At 36.4% G+C, this 22,106-nt stretch overlaps 2 protein-coding genes across 3 annotated transcripts; both read right to left on the reverse strand.

The window, feature by feature from the left end:
- Window positions 1-375: 375 nt before the first annotated feature.
- On the reverse strand, window positions 376-8,014 carry LOC126608751 (protein NSP-INTERACTING KINASE 2-like). 2 transcript variants are annotated; one of them, XM_050276755.1, is made up of 13 exons: window positions 7,762-8,014; window positions 5,069-5,420; window positions 4,401-4,502; window positions 3,422-3,554; window positions 3,221-3,292; window positions 2,996-3,139; window positions 2,803-2,874; window positions 2,646-2,705; window positions 2,435-2,532; window positions 1,888-2,037; window positions 1,468-1,809; window positions 991-1,370; window positions 376-904 (listed from the first exon to the last, which is right to left on the reverse strand). In XM_050276755.1, coding segments are annotated over exons 3-13 (1,773 nt in total). In that variant the 5' UTR covers window positions 4,402-4,502; window positions 5,069-5,420; window positions 7,762-8,014; the 3' UTR covers window positions 376-583. The 2 variants fall into 2 exon arrangements, with proteins under 2 accessions (XP_050132712.1, XP_050132711.1); XM_050276754.1 differs by lacking the exons at window positions 4,401-4,502; window positions 5,069-5,420; window positions 7,762-8,014 and adding an exon at window positions 3,687-4,106.
- Window positions 8,015-16,183: 8,169 nt separating this feature from the next.
- On the reverse strand, window positions 16,184-17,761 carry LOC126608755 (S-adenosylmethionine decarboxylase proenzyme-like). The gene has a single exon (XM_050276760.1). The coding sequence runs from the start codon at window positions 17,547-17,549 to the stop codon at window positions 16,473-16,475; it is 1,077 nt and encodes a 358-aa protein (XP_050132717.1). The 5' UTR covers window positions 17,550-17,761; the 3' UTR covers window positions 16,184-16,472.
- Window positions 17,762-22,106: the final 4,345 nt, after the last annotated feature.

A 22,106-nucleotide genomic window follows, 5' to 3' on the forward strand; every position in this document is an offset into this window, starting at 1 on the left:
AGGTTGAGAGAGGCGTTAATGTCGAAGACATGATATGGTCTCTTTGGTCTTTTCAGCAATTGAATATACATGAAAGTCCCCAATGAAAGTTCCAGTTCACCAACAAACACAATAAGAGTTCCAAGAAAACAGAACACACAACATCATCCTTGTATTCTCAAGAAATCAAGAAAAACAATCAAAATTCAATCCCAGTAACATTATTCTTACAATCTCAAGGTCCCTAGTTGGAACTTCTCTTTATATCTATTTCACTCAAGACGAATGGAAAAAGGCATTTAACACTCAACCAATCTACATGTCACTTTCTCATATCAAATTTCTGTATAGTCAGGAATTTAACAAGAGATTCTCTCCTGCAACCAAGACATAGAATTAGTGACATCACTCGTCCAATAAATGCTTGTCATATAGTGTCTTTTGTTACACAAGAGTTTTTCTCCAACTTACACAACTCTTTGGAGGTTCAATATGACAAAATATTATGATGCTAATATACAAACCAACCCCAACACTCACTCATATTCTTGATTCTTTACTATCAACTTGACCTATAATTTCTCTATATACTTAGAGAGTAGTATTATCTTGGTCCAGACAGCTCCATTGCTTGTGCAAGCAATGAAGAGTCATCGGTAAGATCAGAGTACCGTTCCGAGGAGGAAAACTCATTGGCTCTGCACCTATTAGATTCAGCTCTCTGAGAAGCCTCCCATTTCTCCGCAAGTCCATCTCCTTCAAGCATTCGAACCACTTCAGACATCTTTGGTCTCTGGCTAGGAAGATTTTGAGTGCACAAGAGAGCTACTTGAATCATTTCTTCGACCTCTATTGGATCATAGTCATTTTTCAGTTCCTTGCCAACCAGCACATCAAACTTCTTTTCCTGTTGGATTTTCTTCACCTGGAGGAAAAATTTTGAGATAGGTAACATATGGAATCATTTATTTTGGTGAAAAAATGCAGGGAAAACATCTTTGCTTGGCTCACCCAGTCAAGTATTGCCCCTTTCTGGTTTGCTGCTTTCCCAAACTCAAGAGCTCTTTGTCCAGATATTAGTTCGAGTATGAGGATACCAAACCCGAAAACATCAGTCTTCTCAGAGGACTGGCCTGTTGAGAGGTACTCCGGGGCAATGTGCCCCACGGTGCCCCTAACAGCGGTTGTAATGTGTGAATCATGGTGATCCAACAGCTTTGCCAACCCAAAATCTCCAACAACAGCCTCGCAGTAATCATCTAGCAGAATATTCGCAGCCTTCACATCACGGTGAATGATCTTGGGGTCACACTGCTCATGCAAGTACAATAGTCCCCTTCCAGCTCCCAATGCAATCCTTTTCCTTGTACTCCAATCCAGGGGTGGCTTGGCTGTGATATTGGAAGTAAATTATGAATGTTAATCTTAATTTAAACTCAATCAGGTATGACAGCGTAATAATTTCAGAATGGAGGAAAGGTTTGTTACCTTTGAGACGTGAAGCAACACTTCCGTTAGACATGTAAGGATAAACCAAAAGCCTCTCTTTGGCTGTCATGCAAAAACCATAAAGCCGGAGGAGGTTCCTGTGCACAGCGAGGCTGATCATCTCAAGTTCGGTCTGAAATTGGATTTCCCCACCTATGGCATTCGTGTCCTTGAGCCTTTTGACTGCTATTACTGTACCATCTCGGAGATATCCTTTGTAGACATTCCCGAAACCACCCTTACCAACCAAGTTTTTGCTGCTGAAGTTGTGTGTTGCTGCTTGAAGTTCTCTGAAGTGAAACGACCTCAGGTTTCCAAGGCAAACTTCTTCGTGGTGTTGTTCTGAAATTTATAATTCGTGTCAGTAAAGACAGCTTGTTTCACTTTATCTGATTAAATCAGTTGCCTTTATATACTAACCGGTAACATCTAAGAATATTTGCTTGTTGTGTTTCTGCCTCCACCAAAGAAGGAAACCAAAACCAAGAATTAGAAGGCAGATGCAGCCAAGGCTCGAGGCAAACGCTAAGGCGATTTTGTGGCTCCTAGGTCTCTCGGCGGCTTGAGAATCTAGACACGTTAAGAAAAACAAATTATGGTTTCTACAGAAAGCTTTTGAATCACGAAGATAAGAGAACAACATGAAAAAAGTAGATTTTGAAATTCAAAAATTTTATTTTATTTGGTCAAAAAAGTCATTTGCACGAAGTTGTTGAATCATGAAGATAATAATTTGCAGGAGAACAACATGAACAAAGCAGATTTTGAAATTCAAAAACATTAATTTTGGCACCTCACAAATTGTTGAATGCACCCCATATAAAAAATTAGGATTAAATAACAGCTAAGAACTTCTGAGGAAATGTTCATGATAAACCATTTCACATCCAAAAACTAAAACGCCAATTAACGGAAGCCTAGAAGTACCCTAAACTGACAGAAACAAGCAGTAAGTATATATGATTACTTGTTGAATTATTCGAGGGCAAAGATAGCGGCGGTCGTGTCGTGCCGGAGCAGTCTTGCTCCTTTCCGGTGGCACATATCAGAGGGTTTCCCACAACGCTGTCAATCCAGAAACTAATTACATGAGTTTTAGCTTTATATCTTCTGTTTTCAACTTTTCAAAAACCAAAAACTTGGAAGGAGGAAAAAAAAGCAACATTGAAATAACTCACTTGAATGTTTTAGCAGGAAACCTTGGGACCGGACCACTCAAATTATTATAAGACATGTCCCTAAACGATTACAGAAAATCCAAAGAAACCTTATTCAGATCATATTTCAACAGGATTAGTAGAAAATATCAAAAGTATAAACTTGGGAGAGAATTACAGAAATGCCAGCTGGGTCATATTAGCAAATGATGAAGGAATTGCCCCAGAGAGAGTGTTATTGTTTAGCCGCCTGCTTGCAACACAAATTCCAAACTATGTGACTCATGTTTCGTTTTTGAGACACGTTTGATAACCATTTCGTGACAATAATTTGAATTTTGGAAAAATAATCAATTCTGAGGTCAACTCACAGGTATTGTAGGCTTTTCAGGTGTGATAGAGTGCTGGGAATTTCTCCATTGAACAAGTTGCTGGAGAGATCAAGTGTTTGAAGCTTTTGGAGCCTCCCGAGCTCGGCGGGGATCGATCCTGTTATATGATTATCCTGAAATGTACTGCAAAACACCTCATTTAATTAGTAAAACATGATTAACATTTTGTATTACTTCAATAATTATTGGTCACTTAATACTCACACAAGCTGGAGATTTGTCAAGTTTCCAATGCTTGGTGACAAAGTGCCTGATAAATTCTGGCTTGGAGTTCCCCTGCACAAAAAACAATTTCTACAGCTTAAATTTTTATTCTTTTTTTATTAAAAAAATATTGCATGGTGCATTTTTCAAATTTCCCTATTCACTTAGTATTTTTGGTGCTTTTTGAGCAATACTACTTACAGGCCAATGACTAAGCCATCAAGAGAACAAGTAACCATGTTCCAGATGCAGGGATCAACAGAAGTTCCATCCCAATTTCGAAGAACGCCGCGAGGATCCTTGAGAGCTTCTCTAATGCTCACCAATGCTTGCACTGCAAAAAATTGTTTGAAAATAATAAGAGACTACTCTGTGTCATGGTTTCTCAATATGGCTAAGCAAACATAATTAAGACTACGACCCCGTAGACTAAAGTAGTTTAAAATATCGTTATGTCTTTGGTTACCTTCATAGTTAACACCCTTTGGAGAAAGCAAACCAGTTGCAGAAGTCCAAAAGCAGAAAAATGCCACAAAGCACAAAGCTTTACCTTCCGTCCTAATTTCCATTGATTTGAATCTCCAAAAACAACCAAAACCCAATAGGAAGAAGCAAAAATGGAGCTGGAAAAAGCAGTGTGAAAACTTGCACAAAACCAAAATCTCGAAGTTGGGTTTTTAGCTTTCTATCCAAAAAACTTGAAAGTTTCAAGCTTTTGTTTTGTTTGCAAGGTGTATGATGATTTTGTCTCAGAGGAAAAACCAGAGAATTGCACTCACTCACTTACTCAGAGCCTACTGACAGGCCCAAGAGCCAAGAAAGAAGCAGGGTTTTGTTTGGCTTGAAAAAGCACTTAAAGGAGAAGAAGCATGCCTGGCCTGCTGCCACTGGCTCAGTAAAGAAAAAAAGTAAAGGGGAGAGAGAGAGGAGTGAGAGAAGGAGTATATAAAATGTAAAAGCAACTCGCTCACTAGATAATTGCAAAAGATGATTGCAAAAGAAAATTCCTTCAACCATGTATTGGGTTAAAGAAAAGCTACATGCATTTTTATATATTTATTAGATATTTATATATTTATTAGATATTCCTTGATTATAATATGTAAAGCAAGTGAATTATTACCTGTTAAGCACTGTAAAAGTTATAGTTAAGACACCTTAATCAAAAAATAACACTCACTATGGTCAGCTTTGAGAGAGAGAGAGGGAGAGAGAGCGAGAGAGAGGGAAAATCTGTATAGCACTTGGCTCTGATGATCTGCTGAGCTTCCAAAGTGGCTTCCTGGGAATCAAACATTCCATTAAGTTGGCCATTTATTGATTCTCAAATTCGATCTCATATTTTTCCAATGAATTATACTAGAAGAAATTCGAGCGTACAGTGAAGAAATTCCAAACTTCTAAATTTAGTGGATATCATTCTTCAACTGATTATTTTTAGTTTTTAAGTTTTCAATTCTATCAAAATGAAACCAAATTGTTTATTGTGAAAAAGACTAACATCAAATCAAATGTTGGCTTTTTAGTTTTTATCAATAAACGATCAAATTTGTAAGTTATATGTGACAATACTTGAATCCAAACCAATAAAAATTCAATAAAAACATATTTAATAGATTTTTATGATGCCAAACTTCATCATGAAAATGTGAATCCGTTAATCAAACAGTTACCAAATTATTCACAATATTAAAACCGGTTGCTCACACATGTCGACTGATATTAACGGATGCATATAAAACTTCCGTCAATAAATTAGAAATGTGAAATTCTTCTAACAAGAAAATCTCACTCCTCACAAAGTTTGATTGTGCAAAGATCATATAGATGAGATCGGTTGATACTTACCATGCTGGTTTCTGTCTCCTCATTCAACAGACATCCCTCCAGATAAACAATCAAAAGCACCAACTTTTAAAAGCAAAAGCTGCTTTTTCTTTTTCTATATTTATGGGTCCGCATATCTGCTGAGATAATGCCAGCTGATGAAGAATCAACGGTCCTGGTCGGGTTACCAAACACTGGTTTACCTGTGCCTGCACTGCACCAGAATGGCCACTGCTACAGCATATTTTACACGACGTTCATGGCTGCACGTGTAATGTGGACCCCCGGATTGCACGTTGACTTGATGTTCAAATGTTTCTTTGGACTAAATGCCTGTTGCTTTCATGATTATCAATCTTGAGATTCTCTAAGGCTGATCCAACGGTTATCATTTGCGTTCAAACATAAAAGATTATTAAGAATGGAGTAGCACCTAATAAAGGTGTTTACAACTTGACAAAGCAATTAACTAAACATCAAGAGATTTCTTTTTTAATGTGCTGAGAACACGGTCTAATATATCAGGTATTATAATATAAGTGGTTGAAAAAAATTTTTAAGTATCTAACCACTTGTATTATAACACTTTGATAGATAGACTAAAAAATTTATCCTCAACATTGTTAGACTAGTACATTAATCTCTTCGAGTTATAGGTTATTTTTTCATAATAGTATGTTACAAAAGAAAGCTTAACTATGGTACATTATCACTTCAAGCATAGCACTACGGTACTACCATTGTTTACATTTTATCCCTATGAGTACTCTAAGGCACTGATGAATTCTCAGTTTTTACTTAAATCATATCTTAATAATAATTAAGATAGTAAGCATTACGATCACTTAATAATGGTGAGCAAAAATACATTATATTTATAGCTAATAAAGAAGTAGATCTCAAACAATTATAACTCTGCAGTCGAAGTTTTGTGCTTGAATTCATCGTTCTAACCGTTAATATGCAATGCATGGCTCTTGAATTTCTCTAATGAAAAAATAAAGGAAATATATTGCATGGCAATGATGAAAGATAAATGGAAGTGTTTCTATCAAGTAGGGATCCTAATACGACCTGTCGTCCGTGGCCCCTTCATGTCCACTGACAGGCGCGCACTTATCTCCCTCGTGATTGAAACATGCAGACCAGTACGCTACAATAAGCTTCACTGATGAATTAAGATCACACAACTACTTGCTTGCACCTAAGACACAGAGGTATGGTATCTATGTTCCATATAGTTAGGTCATCTCCTATATTATATATCTTTCTTTGGCTCCATACCCAGTTCATGTTTGTCGTTGATCTGAAATTGTCGAACTCACTTTTATCAATGGACAATTATACATGGACGTAGGATTGTAAACTTAATACAATTTGAACTTTTAATCACTTCGTTTCTACTATTTTTCACCTACAATCCAGTCATTTTCATCAATGGTTGACAAACACACATAAACGACTATCCCTAACACAACTATAAGTTTTTAATCACCTCTCTCCAAACCCTTTCCCACCATTTACTCCACCTTCCCTGATTAGCAGAATCATGTCGAATTAACAAATGAAGGAGAGCTTCCCATCAACGTCATGGTCCTCTTTGGAGCCAAAAAGGGAGTCAAACAAATGAGTTGCTTTCCAAAAAAAAAAAAAAAAAACAAATGAGTTTAAAAAGATCGTTGACCACAAACCCTAATCAAGACATGCAGCACTAGTAAAAAAGCTCTCTCCCCCCAAATCAGTAAGAAATTATTGTTCTTTTTTACCACTTGACTAAGTTGGCTTGGTTTGTTCAAGTGCATGGCCACTGTTTTTTGAACAATTTATACCAAAAGCCACATGCATTTGATTATGTTCTCGGTTCTATATCTCAAAAAAAGGACAATTATGAACTGGTAGAGAAGACTCCGTAACCCTACATTGTGTCATCTACCCCACTCCCTCTCTTCCATCTCTTTATAAAACACTAGTTTAAGAAAAGAGCACTTGCCTGTTTCTGAATGTATTCCCCACCCACTAGGGTACTGTACCTAATTTAAAGAAATCTGTATATGATATTACTGTCCATCTTGTTCCACCACCATGTATATGATTCTCTCACGAGGGGCCAATCTTCCTTTTCATCTATGGAGGTACCTTCATCTATTATCTAAAAGTCATTTCTGGGGAAGATTCGAATTCGGTACAAGAAAAAAGCACACTATCTTAGCTAACTGGTTTAATTAACCAATCTGCAATGTAAAATAAGTTTTACCTGAACTGATTAATAGTATTTACCTTTATACTTGATGTATTGTGTTCGAATCTTCTTCTTAATATTGCTTGTATAAGGAAAAAAAAGAATGAAAATTATAATTTTGTGGATTTTAAGCGCTTCAAAATGGATGCCACTGATTGATTGTCAATTTCAATCTTTTGTTGAATCCCACTTTTTTTTTGGGAAACTGGAATAACACTTCTAGGGCAAAGATGCCACAACAGTAAAGGAAGCCTACACCAAGCCAAGCAATAGCAGACCAACAAAAAAATCAAGCAGCAAAGGGAGTTAAAGAGTGAAGATGCTAGAACCGAGTTTGAGCATCACCCCCTCCCCTGCCATAAAAGATTAAGGGGTACAAGGCAATCCATCCTTATTTAAAACAAAAATCAACGAAGATGGAGGTCGATTGACCCAAGTGACATTACACATCTCCGTAGTACTACACGATACTAACCTGTCCGCCGCCAAATTGGTTGATCTTGGGACCCAAGACCAGCAATAGCCCTGGAAAGAGTTCCCTAGCCTCAAAACTTTTGCCAAGGTAGGAATGCTTCCCATTGGTGATGGCAAACATGGAATAAGTTCCTTAATTAACAAATGGTGCCATCTAAAGCTTAGGATACCCCATACACGCCATAAACCATCTCTTCTTTCCTTTAGTAGTACAGAGAAGATCAAATAAATCTCTCTACATTCTTTATACCACCCAAAAAAAGGGGTGGGAAAAATTGAAAGTATCTTTGTATATTTTTTAAGGAATATGGTACTGCTATTTATATAGTCCACTTTTTTATTTCTTTTTAATTAATTTCACACATAGTTTGTTCGAACTAATTAATTAGACTTCGACCCACATATTTTTTAGACAATCGCTACTGGCATATGGGCTACTGTCGCTAACAAAACCTAACACCTTACTTAACGTAGTCCAAACAATTAACAATACTAGGGAAAATTAGTATCCAGTCCCTAATTCTTACTGTTCATTGACTAAGACCTTATTAGTTCTCAAATTTTGATTCAAGTTCATATCATTAATGTGATAATGAATTTACATGTTTATTATATAATTTTTAATATAAAAATTAGTAATTAATTTAGGGTTTAATACTCACACCTCTATTAAACTTCTAATTAATTTTCAATTCAAACATTTCTAAAATAATAAAAAAGTTAAATTAAAAAAAGTTTGTACCTATTAGTTTTTTATATATATATAAAAAGATTCTCAATTTTTTAATCTTAAATGTACCCATTCATATAATTTTTCAATTTTTTAAATCTTAAATGTACCCATTCTCAAATATATCAATTTGTTATATGTAAAATGTACCCTTTTTTTAATATAAAATCCATTCAAATTTTTTAATCCATGTTTAAAATTATATGGGTACATTCTTTTTCGTTGATTTGAGAATGTATCCATGTTTTGGTACAATACCTTTTTTTGTTAATTTTGGTTAATGTACCCATACATATATGCACACACACACAATATAATAGAGAGTATAATTTATATTTTATTATTTTTAATCCCATAAATTATGGGTTTTATTTAAAATCTCATTAATATAAACAATTACAAATTTCAATTTTTAATTTTTAATTTAAAAATATAGTAACTTACATTATTATATTAATGTCAGGGACCTCAATCAAAAACTAAAAACTAACAAGGTTTCAATCAAAGAATATTGATAGCTAGGGACCGCATCCAAAATGTCCCAAGATATTACTATTTGATTCAATCAGTGACTAGCTGAAGAAACTAACGCAGTATGTGATTTGCACAAGTAGATCGAATCTTGGCCTCTCAAAATAAGATGACAAAGTAGAGGCTCCCTCTTTGCTAGCCATCCAATCTGTCTGGTTCACAAAGTCGGGGATCTCAAAATAAAGATAATGCTATGCGTATGATCCACTTATTCTCAATAATTTGGTTTTGATGTAACAAGTTTTAGGACTAATTAAATTAAAATAAAAAATTAGACAATACTGTAGCTACTAAAAACAAACCCAACAAAGATTTACCCTTAAGAAAACGTTAAAATTAACTAAAAAGTTAAATCACTTTTTTTGCAAAGGGATAAAATGCATCAACCTTGCTTAGCTGGCCTCCATAACTCACAAACAAGCCAAAAGCCAACAATATATCTATATATTTGACAAAAACAAACAATTATCCATTTATGCAAAAACAAAACAACGTCGTCGTCTTTGGATGTGTTGTTTGGGAAATGGCTGACTACCACTACATAATAACCAATCAGATATATATAGTAGAGTAGGAGAGATCTTTCAGTTTGTCTGGTGCACGGTAAGTTATGTGTAATAATACAATTGATAGAAAACGTAAAAAGAAAAATTATAACTAATTGTATTAGAACAGTTAGTGTGTTCGACGGTGTTCCTGACATACTAAAAAATTTCTCGCAAAGTAGGAGTATATATGGTATTAATACTACCAGTAGCAGCTTTGATTTGTAAAATTGGGTTGGAAGCAACCCAAATTATGTTGTCTCTAAGAATAGCTGCGACCGAGGAAGTGAGTTCATTGTCACAAGGGATTTTTCAATGTGACCGTCACACGAGATGGTACATCACATGTTCCTATATAAATGGTGGGATATGTATGTTAAAATGTTAATAACTTAAAAATTAAAAGTTTCCACCACTTACAAAAAAACACGTGGTGTACCATCTGTATTCCTGTCACAACTAAAAATTTATCCATTGTCACACACATCAGTCCCACGAACATTTACATCTCTCAAAACTAAAAATAGTATGTAAATGCGATTTTTTGTAAATTAAAAAAATAATATAAAGATTGGGATTTATTCCAGACTAGCTAGTTGGTTCTAGAATTAGTCATTAAACAGGTTCCCAACTAGGTTCTACAACAGCTAAACAAACTTTAGATTGAGAAAGTTCTTTAGTGTGACAGTCACACAATTAAGTGATGTTATTAATTTATATGTTATAATATTAGTGGATAACAAAGTTAACATACCATGAATATAAAGTATAGTATTAGTATAAATAAATTCAAATATTACAATATAAAATAATTGTCACATCTCGGCCCGGGCCACCACCACATCACGAGCTTGACTCCGCCGTAACACGATATTGTCTGCTTTGGGCCCCGAGCACGCCTTCACGGTTTTGTTTCTGAGAACTCACACGAAAACTTCTCAGCGGGTCACCTATCATGGGATTGCTCTCACGCGAACTCGCTTAACTTCGAAGTTCCGATGGAACCCGAAGCTAGTGAGCACCCAAAAGGCTTCATGCTAGGTAAAGATGAGAATATACATATAAGGTTTAGAGGATCCACTCCCTTGGGCGATGTGGGATCTTACAATCTACCCCCTTTAGGGGCCCAACGTCCTAGTCAACATACTTCCGCCCAAAGATTGGCTCTGATACCAAATTGTCACATCCTGGCCTGGGCCCCAACCACATCCCTGGCTCGACTCCGTCAAAGCATGATATTGTCAGCTTTGGGCCCCAACAATGCCCTCACGGTTTTGTTTTTGAAAACTCACACGAGAACTTTCCAGTGAGTCACCCATCATGGGATTGCCCTCTCACGAACTCGCTTAACTTCGGAGTTCCGACGGAACCCGAATTCAATGAGCTCCCAAAAGACCTCGTGCTAGGTAAAGATGAGAATATATATATATATATATATATATATATGGCTTACAGGATCCACTCCCATAGGCGATGAATTATCACATCCCCGCCCAGGCCCTCACCATATCCCGGGCTCGACTCTGTCGTAGCACGATATTGTCCGCTTTGGGCCCTGACCATGCTCTCATGGTTTTGTTTCGGGGAACTCACATGAGAACTTCCCAACAGGTGACCCATCATGGGATTGCTCTCGCGTAAACTCACTTAACTTCGAAGTTCCAATGAAACCTGAGCTCCCAAAAGGCATTGTGCTAGGTAGAGATGAGAATATACATAAAATGCTTAGAGGATCCACTCCCTTGGGCTATGTAAGATCTTACAATCTACCCTCTTAGGGGCCCGACGTCCTCGTCGGCATACTTCCGACTAGGGATTGCCTCTGATACCAAATTATCACATCCCGCCCTGAGCCCCCACCATATCCCGGGCTCGACTCCGCTGTAACACGTTATTGTCTGCTTTGGGCCCCGACCACGCCCTCACAGTTTTGTTTCTGAGAACTCACACGAGAACTTCTCAGTGGGTCACCCATTATGGAATTGCTCTTATGCAAACTCGCTTAACTTCGAAGTTCCAATGGAACCCGAAGCCAGTGAGCTCCCAAAAAGCCTCGTGCTAAGTAGACATGAAAATATACATATAAGGCTTAAATGATCTACTCCCCTGGACGATGTGGGATCTTACAATAATTGATCAAACTATGTGGCGGTGTGGTGTAATAGTAACTAAAAAAAACCTTCGCCCTTAAGAGCAACTCCACTCCTAAAAAATGAGTTGGCCTAAAGTCCATTGAATCCACTCAAATGACTAGTAATTGGCTAAATACATCTTCACCCCTAAAACTAAATAGTCTAGTCTATTTTATTAAAATATTATTATTTATTATTATAAAGGGTAAAAGACTGTTTACTACCCTCATGTTTCGTGATTTTCAACATTTAGTACATCAAGTTTTTTTCGTCCCAGAGTCATACCTAAAGTGTAAATTTTGGGACAGTCTCATACATCTGTTAGTCAAACTGTTAAATCTACCGTTAATTGTGACGTGGCACCCATGTGGACAATGACTGGGCGCCATGTGTCATCCATGTTTTGTTTTTTTGTTTTTTTTCCTTTCATCTTCTTCCTCCTTCTTCTTTTTCTTCTGGGGTTTGGTTTTTTTTTTTTTCTTCTTCTTCTTCTTCTTTTGGGTTGCAGGGGGAAAAGGGGGACGAATTGGGTTCCTTTTTTTTTTTCTTCTTCTTCTTCTTCCTCCGAATCTGGGTTGCAGATTCGGTTTTTTTTTTTTTTTCTTCCTCCTTCTTCCTTCTCCTTCCTCATTCTTCCTTTTTTTTTTCTTCTTCTGGGTTGCAGATTCGGTTTTTTTTTTCCTTCTTCCTCCTTCTTCTTCTTCTTCCTCCTTCCTTCCCCTTCTTCTCCTTCTTCTTCTTCCTCTGAATCTGGGTTGCAGATTCGGTTTTTTTTCTTTTCTTCTTCTTCTTCTTCTTCTTCTTCTTCTTCTTCTTCTTCTTCTTCTTCTTCTTCTTCTTCTTCTTCTTCTTCTTCTTCTTTCGAATATGGGTTGCAGATTCGGTTTTTTTTTCTTTCTTTTTCTTCCTTCCCCTTATTCTCCTTCTTCTTCTTCTTCTCCTTCTTCCTTCCCCTTCTTCTCCTTCTTCCTTATTCTTCCTTCCTCTGAATCTGGGGAAGATGAAGGTTTTTTTTTTCTTCTTCTTCCGAATATGGGTTGCAGATTCGGTTTTTTTTTCTTTCTTTTTCCTCCTTCCCCTTATTCTCCTTCTTCTTCTTCTTCTTCTCCTTCTTCCTTCCCCTTCTTCTCCTTCTTCCTTCTTCTTCCTTCTCATTTTTCTTCTTCTTCTTCTTCTTCCTCTGAATCTGGGGAAGATGAAGGTTTTTTTTTTAATATATATATAATTTTTTATTTTATTTATTTATTTATTTTATAAATAATTTATTTTTAATTTCCATGTGGGTGACACGTGCGCCCAGTCACTGTCCACATGGACGCCACGTCACAGTTAACGGGAGACTTAACAATTTGACTAACAGATATATGAGACTATCCTAAAATTTACACTTTAAGTATGACTCTGAGACGAAAAAAACTTGATGTACTAAATGTTGAAAACTATGAAACATGAGGATAGTAAACAGTTTTTTACCCTATTATAAAATATAAAAAAATTATTATTTTATTTTTAATTTCTGACATTTTATTTATTTATAAAAAAATCATTAATTTATGACATTTTATCTATTTTTTTTATATTTTTTCGGCCGAAAAATTTGGATCGTTGATATAAAAATCGAACAGTCCAAATTGTGCTCCGTCACTAGCCGTTGGTTTGAATTTCAAATATTTTTTACCGTTGGAAATCCAACGGCCGAAGATGCGTCACGTGGCCATATCCCGCACCCCTTTAGTGCGCCTGCAACGAGAGGCCCACCGTCTGTATCATTGTCCGGAACGTGCGCTTGACACACACAAAAAATTGTGGCCTTTGCTGCCAATAGGCCGATTCCTCCCTCAGTTCATTTACAATGAATGTTGAACGGATGAAATAATTAAGAATAGGTGACTTATGATATTATGTCACATGTCCATGTCTATCAAAAATCTTATTTAGATTTTTGAGTAGATTTTGGTTGCTCTCTTCATGTCAATGGGTAACGGCAACCCAATGCTCACACAAGAAAACTTCTTCGGCGGTCGATCACGCGGTTCCAGCTTTGACTCTACCTTCAACAGGAGATGTCATTTTTTTAAGGGAACTTTAACGAAAAGCACCTGGTACTGTTCACTTTAACGAAAAGCACCTGGTACTGTTCACTTTAACGAAAAACCACATTTTTATACTAAAAAGTCAATCCTGGTACTATTCACTTTACCCTTTATTTTGTCCTTATCATTAAAACTCAAAGTTTTCAAGCCCTTTTCATTAGTTTTCCTTTTTTTTAAAGCACAAACAAAATAGGAATGTAAAAAAGGAAATAAGAATGTAGAAAATGAAAGAATATATAGAGTTTTGGTGTGGGAAAAGGAAGATGAATTAGTATTTATAGAAAAAGTTTACAAACCGTGGAAAATTTCTTTTATTTGATTTTTTTTTTCTTATTTTTCTGATTTTTTTCTTAAATTTTTAGATTTTCAAAAGTTATTGTTACGAAAAATAATAAAAACCATTGGATTAAAGAAGAATCGAAAATTGATGTATGAGGTTTGGCCATCTGCTAAGTAACCGTTGTGGCGGGCCCCAAGCAACATAATTGATCACGCCACTCTTTTAGTTGGTCGTGTGGAGAGCATGCGCCTGACGCAAAAAATAATTAAAAAGACTTGCTGATGCCAGTCTAATGTCAGTGCCAAGGATTTGGGTTTTGGTCTCAAAATCGGCATGGCACTAGCTATAGCTAATGAGTAGACCTAGCATTTTGGACCCGACCCATTAAAACCTTAACAACAAAAAATAAACTCTTAGCTGTCGGTTGCACCATGGTCACCAAACCTGCTGAGCAAACACCTCTATCTGCATTATACTGTGTTCATTTGGCTAAGTTGGTAAGCTAAGTCATTCTTTGCATGCGTTTGTTCGTGTTTATTGCCAATGTGGCTCGCCATTGTTGACTCTCTCATGTAAATTGTTATGAAGATTGGTGTTCCTGACGCAGTGTTCAATGTCATAATCCGATTTTGGGAAGACTGCTGGTGCTGCCATCAGCCATCATATGGACATTGACAAAGTAAATTCTCTTTCTTTCGTTCAAATTTGAATCCTTTATGTGAAAAATTGTTACGAAATTCAATGACAATACTTGAACGCCATGTGATTTGTAATGTTGACGCTTGTTCTTGAAATAATGCAGGCTACAACAAAGAGCAATTTGAAACAAGTTTCACTTGAACTAGGAGGCAAATCACCCCTGGTGATTTTTGATGATGCTGATATAAATATGGCTGCTGATCTTGCTCTCTTGGGAATCCTTTTCAACCAGGTGAAGTTCATAATTTCCGCAGTTAATATGTATAAGTGTATTGGAATGCCAAAAAAAAAAAAATAATAATAATAATTGTTAACGGATGAAACAGGTGACCTATTAGATTAACGGGACCCGTTAGCTTAACGGATCGGATTGAACCCGACCCGTTTACAGGTCTAATAAGCCTTGGCGACCCAAAATGAAAGAAGGTGTGTTTTTGGTTGAATTTGAGATCTAATCATGTCAATTTTTAACATGGATAGAACTCATAGACGTGCTCTTAAAGATCCTTAATAGATCCAATGGGAAGCTTTCACAGAAATCTTGGAATGGTTCAAATGTCCCTTTGGGTCTAGTGCTTCCGGTCTTCTATTCACAAAATTAAAAAAATAAAGTCAGGCATTCAATAGGGCAACTAGAACCCTAAACCATTGGTTGAGTGTGGAGTCTACTAAACCTTAAAACCCTAAGCTCTAAATTATGATTAATTACAAGCTACGGCTATCCCCATACAGCTCATACTAACTGAACTAATAAAACCGGAAAAGACTTACATACGCCCCATGAAGGATGCTAGAAACATTCTTTAGCGATGCGACCTTAACCTCTAGTTATGATTTTTTTGTGTGTGATAGTAAAATATCTTCTACAATTTCATTGCATTTTTTTCTTCTCAGATTTCATGAAGTCAATTTGAAGGCATTTTTTCATAATGATCACTTATTGCTATATGTATTATTTGAAAATTTCAACTGATCAATAGAAGGAGCATGAATAATATGGCAAATATGTTCTTGGGCCCTTCGGTAAGCATCGTGATTTTTACTTTGCACAAAACTTAAGTACTAATTTGGTACTGGGGTACTTTTATAAAAAGTACGTATAAAAAAAAGCTGAACTTAAAAAGATGTTTGGCAAATACTTAAAAACAACTTATTTTCACAGTTTTGGGTAAAATAAAAAGTTGAAAACATGAGGCAGCCAAAATAAGCTTATTCTCACACCACAACATAAGCAATTTTTTTTCAAGGCACAGCAATACCAAACGTGGAGGCAGCTACTCTCGGTGAGCCTTAGCTAAATCAGTCCTTGTAAGGGATTCTACGGTAACATCCCGGACCAATTATACAAACTCTGGAAAACTGCCAAAACCCTAGACTCCAACATTCATGCAGGCTTCAATGTTGAGGAAGATATCAAAAAACTAACGTCTGTAAATAAATTGTAATAAACATCAGGTCTGATCCACAGAATCAATCTAAGAATGCAAAGACAACAACAAATTAAGCATCCTGAATAAAATAGCTATAGCGAACCTAGGCTTTTGTGTGCTGCATCACGAGAAACGACACTCGAACATGAATGGAAACACTAATCGAAGACAAATTTCAGACATTCTACGGTTACCATTATCAGGCCGTTGCTGACAGGTAATTTATTCATAAATCAGAAAAATGACGACCGTCATAAGCTTCACGATTGCATTCAATAATCTTCTTCCTCTTCTTCCTCTCTCCAGCAGCCCTTGAGAGTTGATCGAGGAGAACTGCAGCGCTCGGTCTTCAGGAACCTCTGGTAGACAATGGCTCCACCCAGTCCAAGCTCTTCGTGGCTGCTCTCTTCGCGACAGTATCCCTTCAAATCCACGGAACAATGCTGCTGGTGTGACTTGCTAGCAACATTGGAGTGCACAGCTATGGAGAACTCTTTCGGTTGGAAACAAACCAATACCCTCTCAACCAACTGGTTCAGGTTCACATCTTTCAGATCATATCCAGCGGTTTCAAAACTTGCATAACTGAAGCCATCTTCTGGTGTGACGTGAATGGTCGAAATTGCAGCTCCTTCGATGGAGTTCATGGAATAACCACAGGGGTCAAACTCGAAATCGCAAATGTCGGAATCGGGAAGGATCTGTCGAATACCAGATTCGGTTGTCATCGCTGTGGCTGAGCTCGATTGGGTTTTGTAGAATACAGAAGCCTTTCCCCTGTCCAAACCAGTCATGCACATTTCGAGTGTGTACACAGGTTCGATCAAGCTTGCTGATTCGGCAGTCGCAGAATACACATGCCATTTCTGAGGTCCGTCTGACCTGCCCATTACGTACGCCCTGCTTCCTGACCCAAGCTTCCCGAAGTAGCTGTCAAGGACCGAAACTTCTTCTGAGAAGCTACGATGAGGGTATGTCTGTGCTCCTGGAAAAATGAAACTCCCACGAGTGTACTTCACAGATCTCACAGCAAGGGAAATGGTTTCAGCCAACTGAAGGACAGTCGGGATCACACGGAGCAACTTGGTTGTGCCACAAGTTTTGATGATCATCTTGTATGGATGAATAAAGAGGCTTGACTCAGAAAGAACATACGAGTCAACATCGTCATTCGACAATGACGAGACGATAGTGCACTCAGCTTGGTCAAGAAATTCATCGATCTGAGCTTTGGACAGAGACCGAAGACCCCTTCCTTCAGGGTCGAGAAAGATACTCGGCTCGAAAAATGTTATTTCTAGCCTCTTTTCATAACCTTCAAATCCAATAGCAGATCCCTCCATGGCCATACTGACTAACACAAGCGCTTACAGTTGCAAGAAGATCACAGAATCCAAAGCAGATTGCAGTTGCAAAGAGATGACAGTCGCAAAAGAGAGAAGAGAGGAAGATGTCGATTGAAGAAAACGGAAATAAACACCTAGGAAAGCAATAAGACTGATGAACCACGCCTCGTGGTTAAAAATCCAATTTAGGAATATCAGGATGGTTTGCGAGCGCACTGCACAAACATATAAGCAGAAAGTTAGCATTTTTCATGTACAATTTGACCAGCTAGAAGGAATTCATACCCCAACTCTACAGCACAATAGCATACATAACAATACTAGTGAACCAACACTTACGTTGGAGTAAGCAGCCGATCTGAACTTCTTGATTCCACCGTTGGGTCGGATGTCTTCGATGCTGTAGCCGAGAGGTGCTTCGTAGAATAAGGATGATTTACTAATACTACTACTACTAGACTTTTTACCACCTTTGGACTCCATTAAATCATTCAGTTCTTCCTGTTCATATCAAACCAATAAAGATATCAATAACCAGATACAAAAGCACAGAAATTTCTTAACATCAAAGCACGTAGAGCCTGAAATCTATATCTTAAAGCTCAGAATCGAAATTATTCTTGCAATAAACATACCACATTTGCCAAAAAGTACATAATTTATACTTTTAGCAATTAGAAACTATAAATTAGACAAAAAAAAAATGGCAAAATCTGGTAAAACTACTGTTTTCTTTACAAAATCATCATCATCATGAACAAATTTAACCCTACAATTACAGGCTTAATTCCACATATAATTATATACATATACAGATTATCAAAGCTTCGTCATTTTCCATTCAAACATCGTATTCTAATCATCAAAACATAATTTAATGTAAAAAGCAACAAATTCAGAGAAAAAACAATGATTTCACTTACAAATATGCGAAATTGTTAGGCACTCTTCAGAGGACCGGACGATGGCTATCGACCTTCACGGAAACCCTAAGATTCGGGAATCGACACCGAAATTGAACGAGCCGGCGGACGGCGAGGTAATTGAGATCTCAAATCGATTTGGTACTGGATTGGAACGAAAACCCTAGGGATTTTGATTGCTGCTTTGCTTAATTGGCCGTTATGTTTTTCTGAAAACTGGATCGGTGCGGGGCTTATTTATAGGTGACGTGAGAGGCCTTCGACGATATGCCCACTGCGTGATAGTCGAAAGACGATATTAGCCCTACCCTGTATAGGCTGCTAGGATAGGCTGGCGAGGAGGTTTCGTGGAAACCGCTGGGCCTTTGAATGAGAAAAACCGATTCACGGTCGTGCGTGTTATACACTCTTATTTATGGCATTTTAGTTTTTAAAACGTCATGAAAGTTCTCACTTTATTACTTTTAAGTTTCGTCAAAATTGTAATTTGATTTTTATTTGTCATTTTGATATCTTCGTTAGTTTAATCGTTAATTATTTTGTTAACGTGCAAGGATCTTTGCTCACTAATTCTCACTTCACTATCTCTCAAGCATGAAATTCGCACTATGATTTTTTTAATTTTTTCGTCTCATTTTTGCACCTAAAGTTATATTTTACTCTAAAATTCATACTTCCGTTAACTTATACATCATAGGCTCTATTAAAAATTAACATGACACTTAGCTAAACAATGACTGTACAAAAACGTGACACTGTAAGAATAGAAAAGTGGTTTGCAAAATTAATTTCTCTTACAAAATTATAACATTGTAAGTTATATCTAGGGAAGGCTTGTGCAAAGAGTCCAATACAAAAAAATTATAGTAAAATTACTTTTCGGTGGCTCAAATCTGTCGTTATGTTGTTGTTTTTTTTAAGGTTGTATTAATTGTTAAATTCATCGAGGTGCATAGAATTCTACATCAAATTTGACCGTCAATACTTTTTAGTCTTTTATTATCTTGAACCGGTTTTGACCCAAAAATAATAATTATCTTTGAACCGGCAAAAATTGGGGATTTGGGGATTCGAGTTTGAATAGACAAAAAAGGACAAAAGACAGAGAGAATCAGATTCGCGTGGGAAGGCTCAACGGCCAGTAGCCAGATTTAGATTTGTAGGGGTACTTTTGTCACGACTGGATTTGTCTGTAGTGTGGACTGATTTGAACGGAGCCTCAAACCTTCTGACACGTGTTCGATTTCTGTGGCCTGTATCTTTTGCTCTTTTTTCCTTTTTTTTTATATTTATTTTCCTTTTCTTCCGATAGCTACTTTCATTTCTGTCCACTAGTATTTGTCGTTCATGCCAACTTGTCTATTATTTGTAATATTTTTTATGCTTATTTTTCTCCAATAATTACTATTTCTTTCAAAAAAATAATCACTATTTCTTTAATCTCTACTAATTAATAAAACACTCATTGTCAACCAAAATTTTATGAAATGATCAGTTTAACATTCTAATTAAAACATAATATGAATAAGAAATATGGGGCAGACATGTAATTTCACACAACCAAATTTTACTTTTTTTTTAAACCTCACATACATGTAATCCTAACATATATTTAATTAAAAAATATATATATCCCACTCTCATAATCTCTCGCTCTTTTCCTCTCTCTTTCTATTTCAAAAACAAAAATAAAAAAATTTCTTACATACTTTGTGTGTACCCATATACTAGTAACTTTTTGAAATAATAGCCACCATATAGAGGGGGTTTTTTCGCTGCGATTTCAACAACTTTCCGAAACTATTTTTTGACAAAATTAAGATGTTGTCACACCAAAAGTTCCTTATTAATACTTTTATAAGTGGTAAGTAGTGAATTGTCCTATAAAATATGACGTTATTTTCAACTCGTTACTGTGTGGAAGTAAACTTTTCTCTTTATTTGTAAAAATTAATGAGGGAGAAAATAACAAGAAAGTAAGATCGAATCGTTGAGGAATTCCTGCACGTGCTTAAACAAATTTGTGTGAGATGTGGATTTGTTTATTGCATCCGACATAGAGTGAGCTCATGTGTTTTGTCTGCATATATATATAGATCACGCAAATTAGTGACACTAATTGATTTCTCCATTATATTTTAATCTAATTAGGTGTTGTTATGCATGCTTCATCCAAATCATGAAAAATGATGTCCTTGTTTTTAGGACTCCGGCAGCTCTAGGCTAATCAGTTAATTATATATAATTAGTTTGAATTATTAGGCTTAATTAAAGTTAGGAGAGGTTTGAAGCATTGAAAAAATCGCCATAACTTATTGTCTTGGTTTTAGCATGCACGACATGCGCCGGCAATAAACACGATTCAGTACATCAAGTATTAAAATACAAGTAGTTAGACAATAAAATATTAAGTATCTAAGATATTTATTATACATAAATATATTTCTGTCATACTGAAAAATTTCTCACACGACACTGCTAGGAACGCATGATTTGAAGGCATATAAGATGGGGCCATGGAGGAATGCGTTATTTTGATGGTTGGTTGTGGGCCTTGGCCTCTTAGTGTTCTTGCATTTGGGCCTTTCTGTTTCTGCATCTTCTTTTAGCAGTGATGCTCAAGTCTGTTGGTTCATTGGGCATTGAGCTTGAAACCTAAAGTTTGAAGTTGGACCAGTGCATTCTAATCGAGTTTAAATATCTCTCACTCAAAGCTTTCGGCGATCTCTATATGCGTTATTTACTTAAATGACACATGTTCTCTTGACGTAATTTATCTATAGTTTTATAATTTTTATTGAGGAGATACGTTGAAGAGTTAGCATTGTTAAGTGAGATTTAAATAAATGATCAGATGTCAACAAATGAAATAAGTCACAGAGAATTTTAAGAGTAAAAAATTTGAACTCATTTTAATCTGTTAAATAACTAAAAGAGAATCATATTCTATAACTTTCTATGCAAGTGGAGGAGAAAATTCCCAGCAAAAGTGCACAGCATACTTCGCACGCACTTCACATACTTTTTTCCATCTTCCTAGTTGCCATGCCGTGTTGAAGAAAAAAATTGTTTACTTTGTAGTGCATACATGATACGGGTTCATTGCTTTACTACACATTTTATTGGTAAATGAATAAAGTTAAATTTCGTAACGTGTGCTATAAGAACAAACGAAATTACACCAGCCTCGGTTTTTCTCACAACTTGTAAGATTATCTGCCAATGACATAGCGAGATGGAGACTTGAGTCATTTAATTAGAATTGCGAGATGTAGAAGTGAATAACAAGTTTCAAAATAAAGTAGGTTAACCAAATGGGCCCAAAAGGAGGGGCAACGTACGTAAGAAGGTTCGGATCTTGGGGAATATGTTGACGTACTCCTATCATCAACAAAAAGTTATTTGTCGGGTTTTAATTTTGTAGATGACGAATTTAATGTCAATTTATTTTTACTTTTTAATGTGAATATATTGTTATATATAAAAATAGTGTGTATTTGATCATTGACCACATAAAAAACATCCTCATTTTTTCTTTGGTTTTCTCTCTTCAATGGCTTAAAAGGAAAGGGATCATCTTCGCATCATTTCCTCCTAATCCACCAAATCAGGTAATCTGTGTCATTTAAAAGTTATA

Source organism: Malus sylvestris, chromosome 16 (genome assembly GCF_916048215.2).
Source record: "Malus sylvestris chromosome 16, drMalSylv7.2, whole genome shotgun sequence".
Lineage (NCBI taxonomy): Eukaryota > Viridiplantae > Streptophyta > Magnoliopsida > Rosales > Rosaceae > Malus > Malus sylvestris.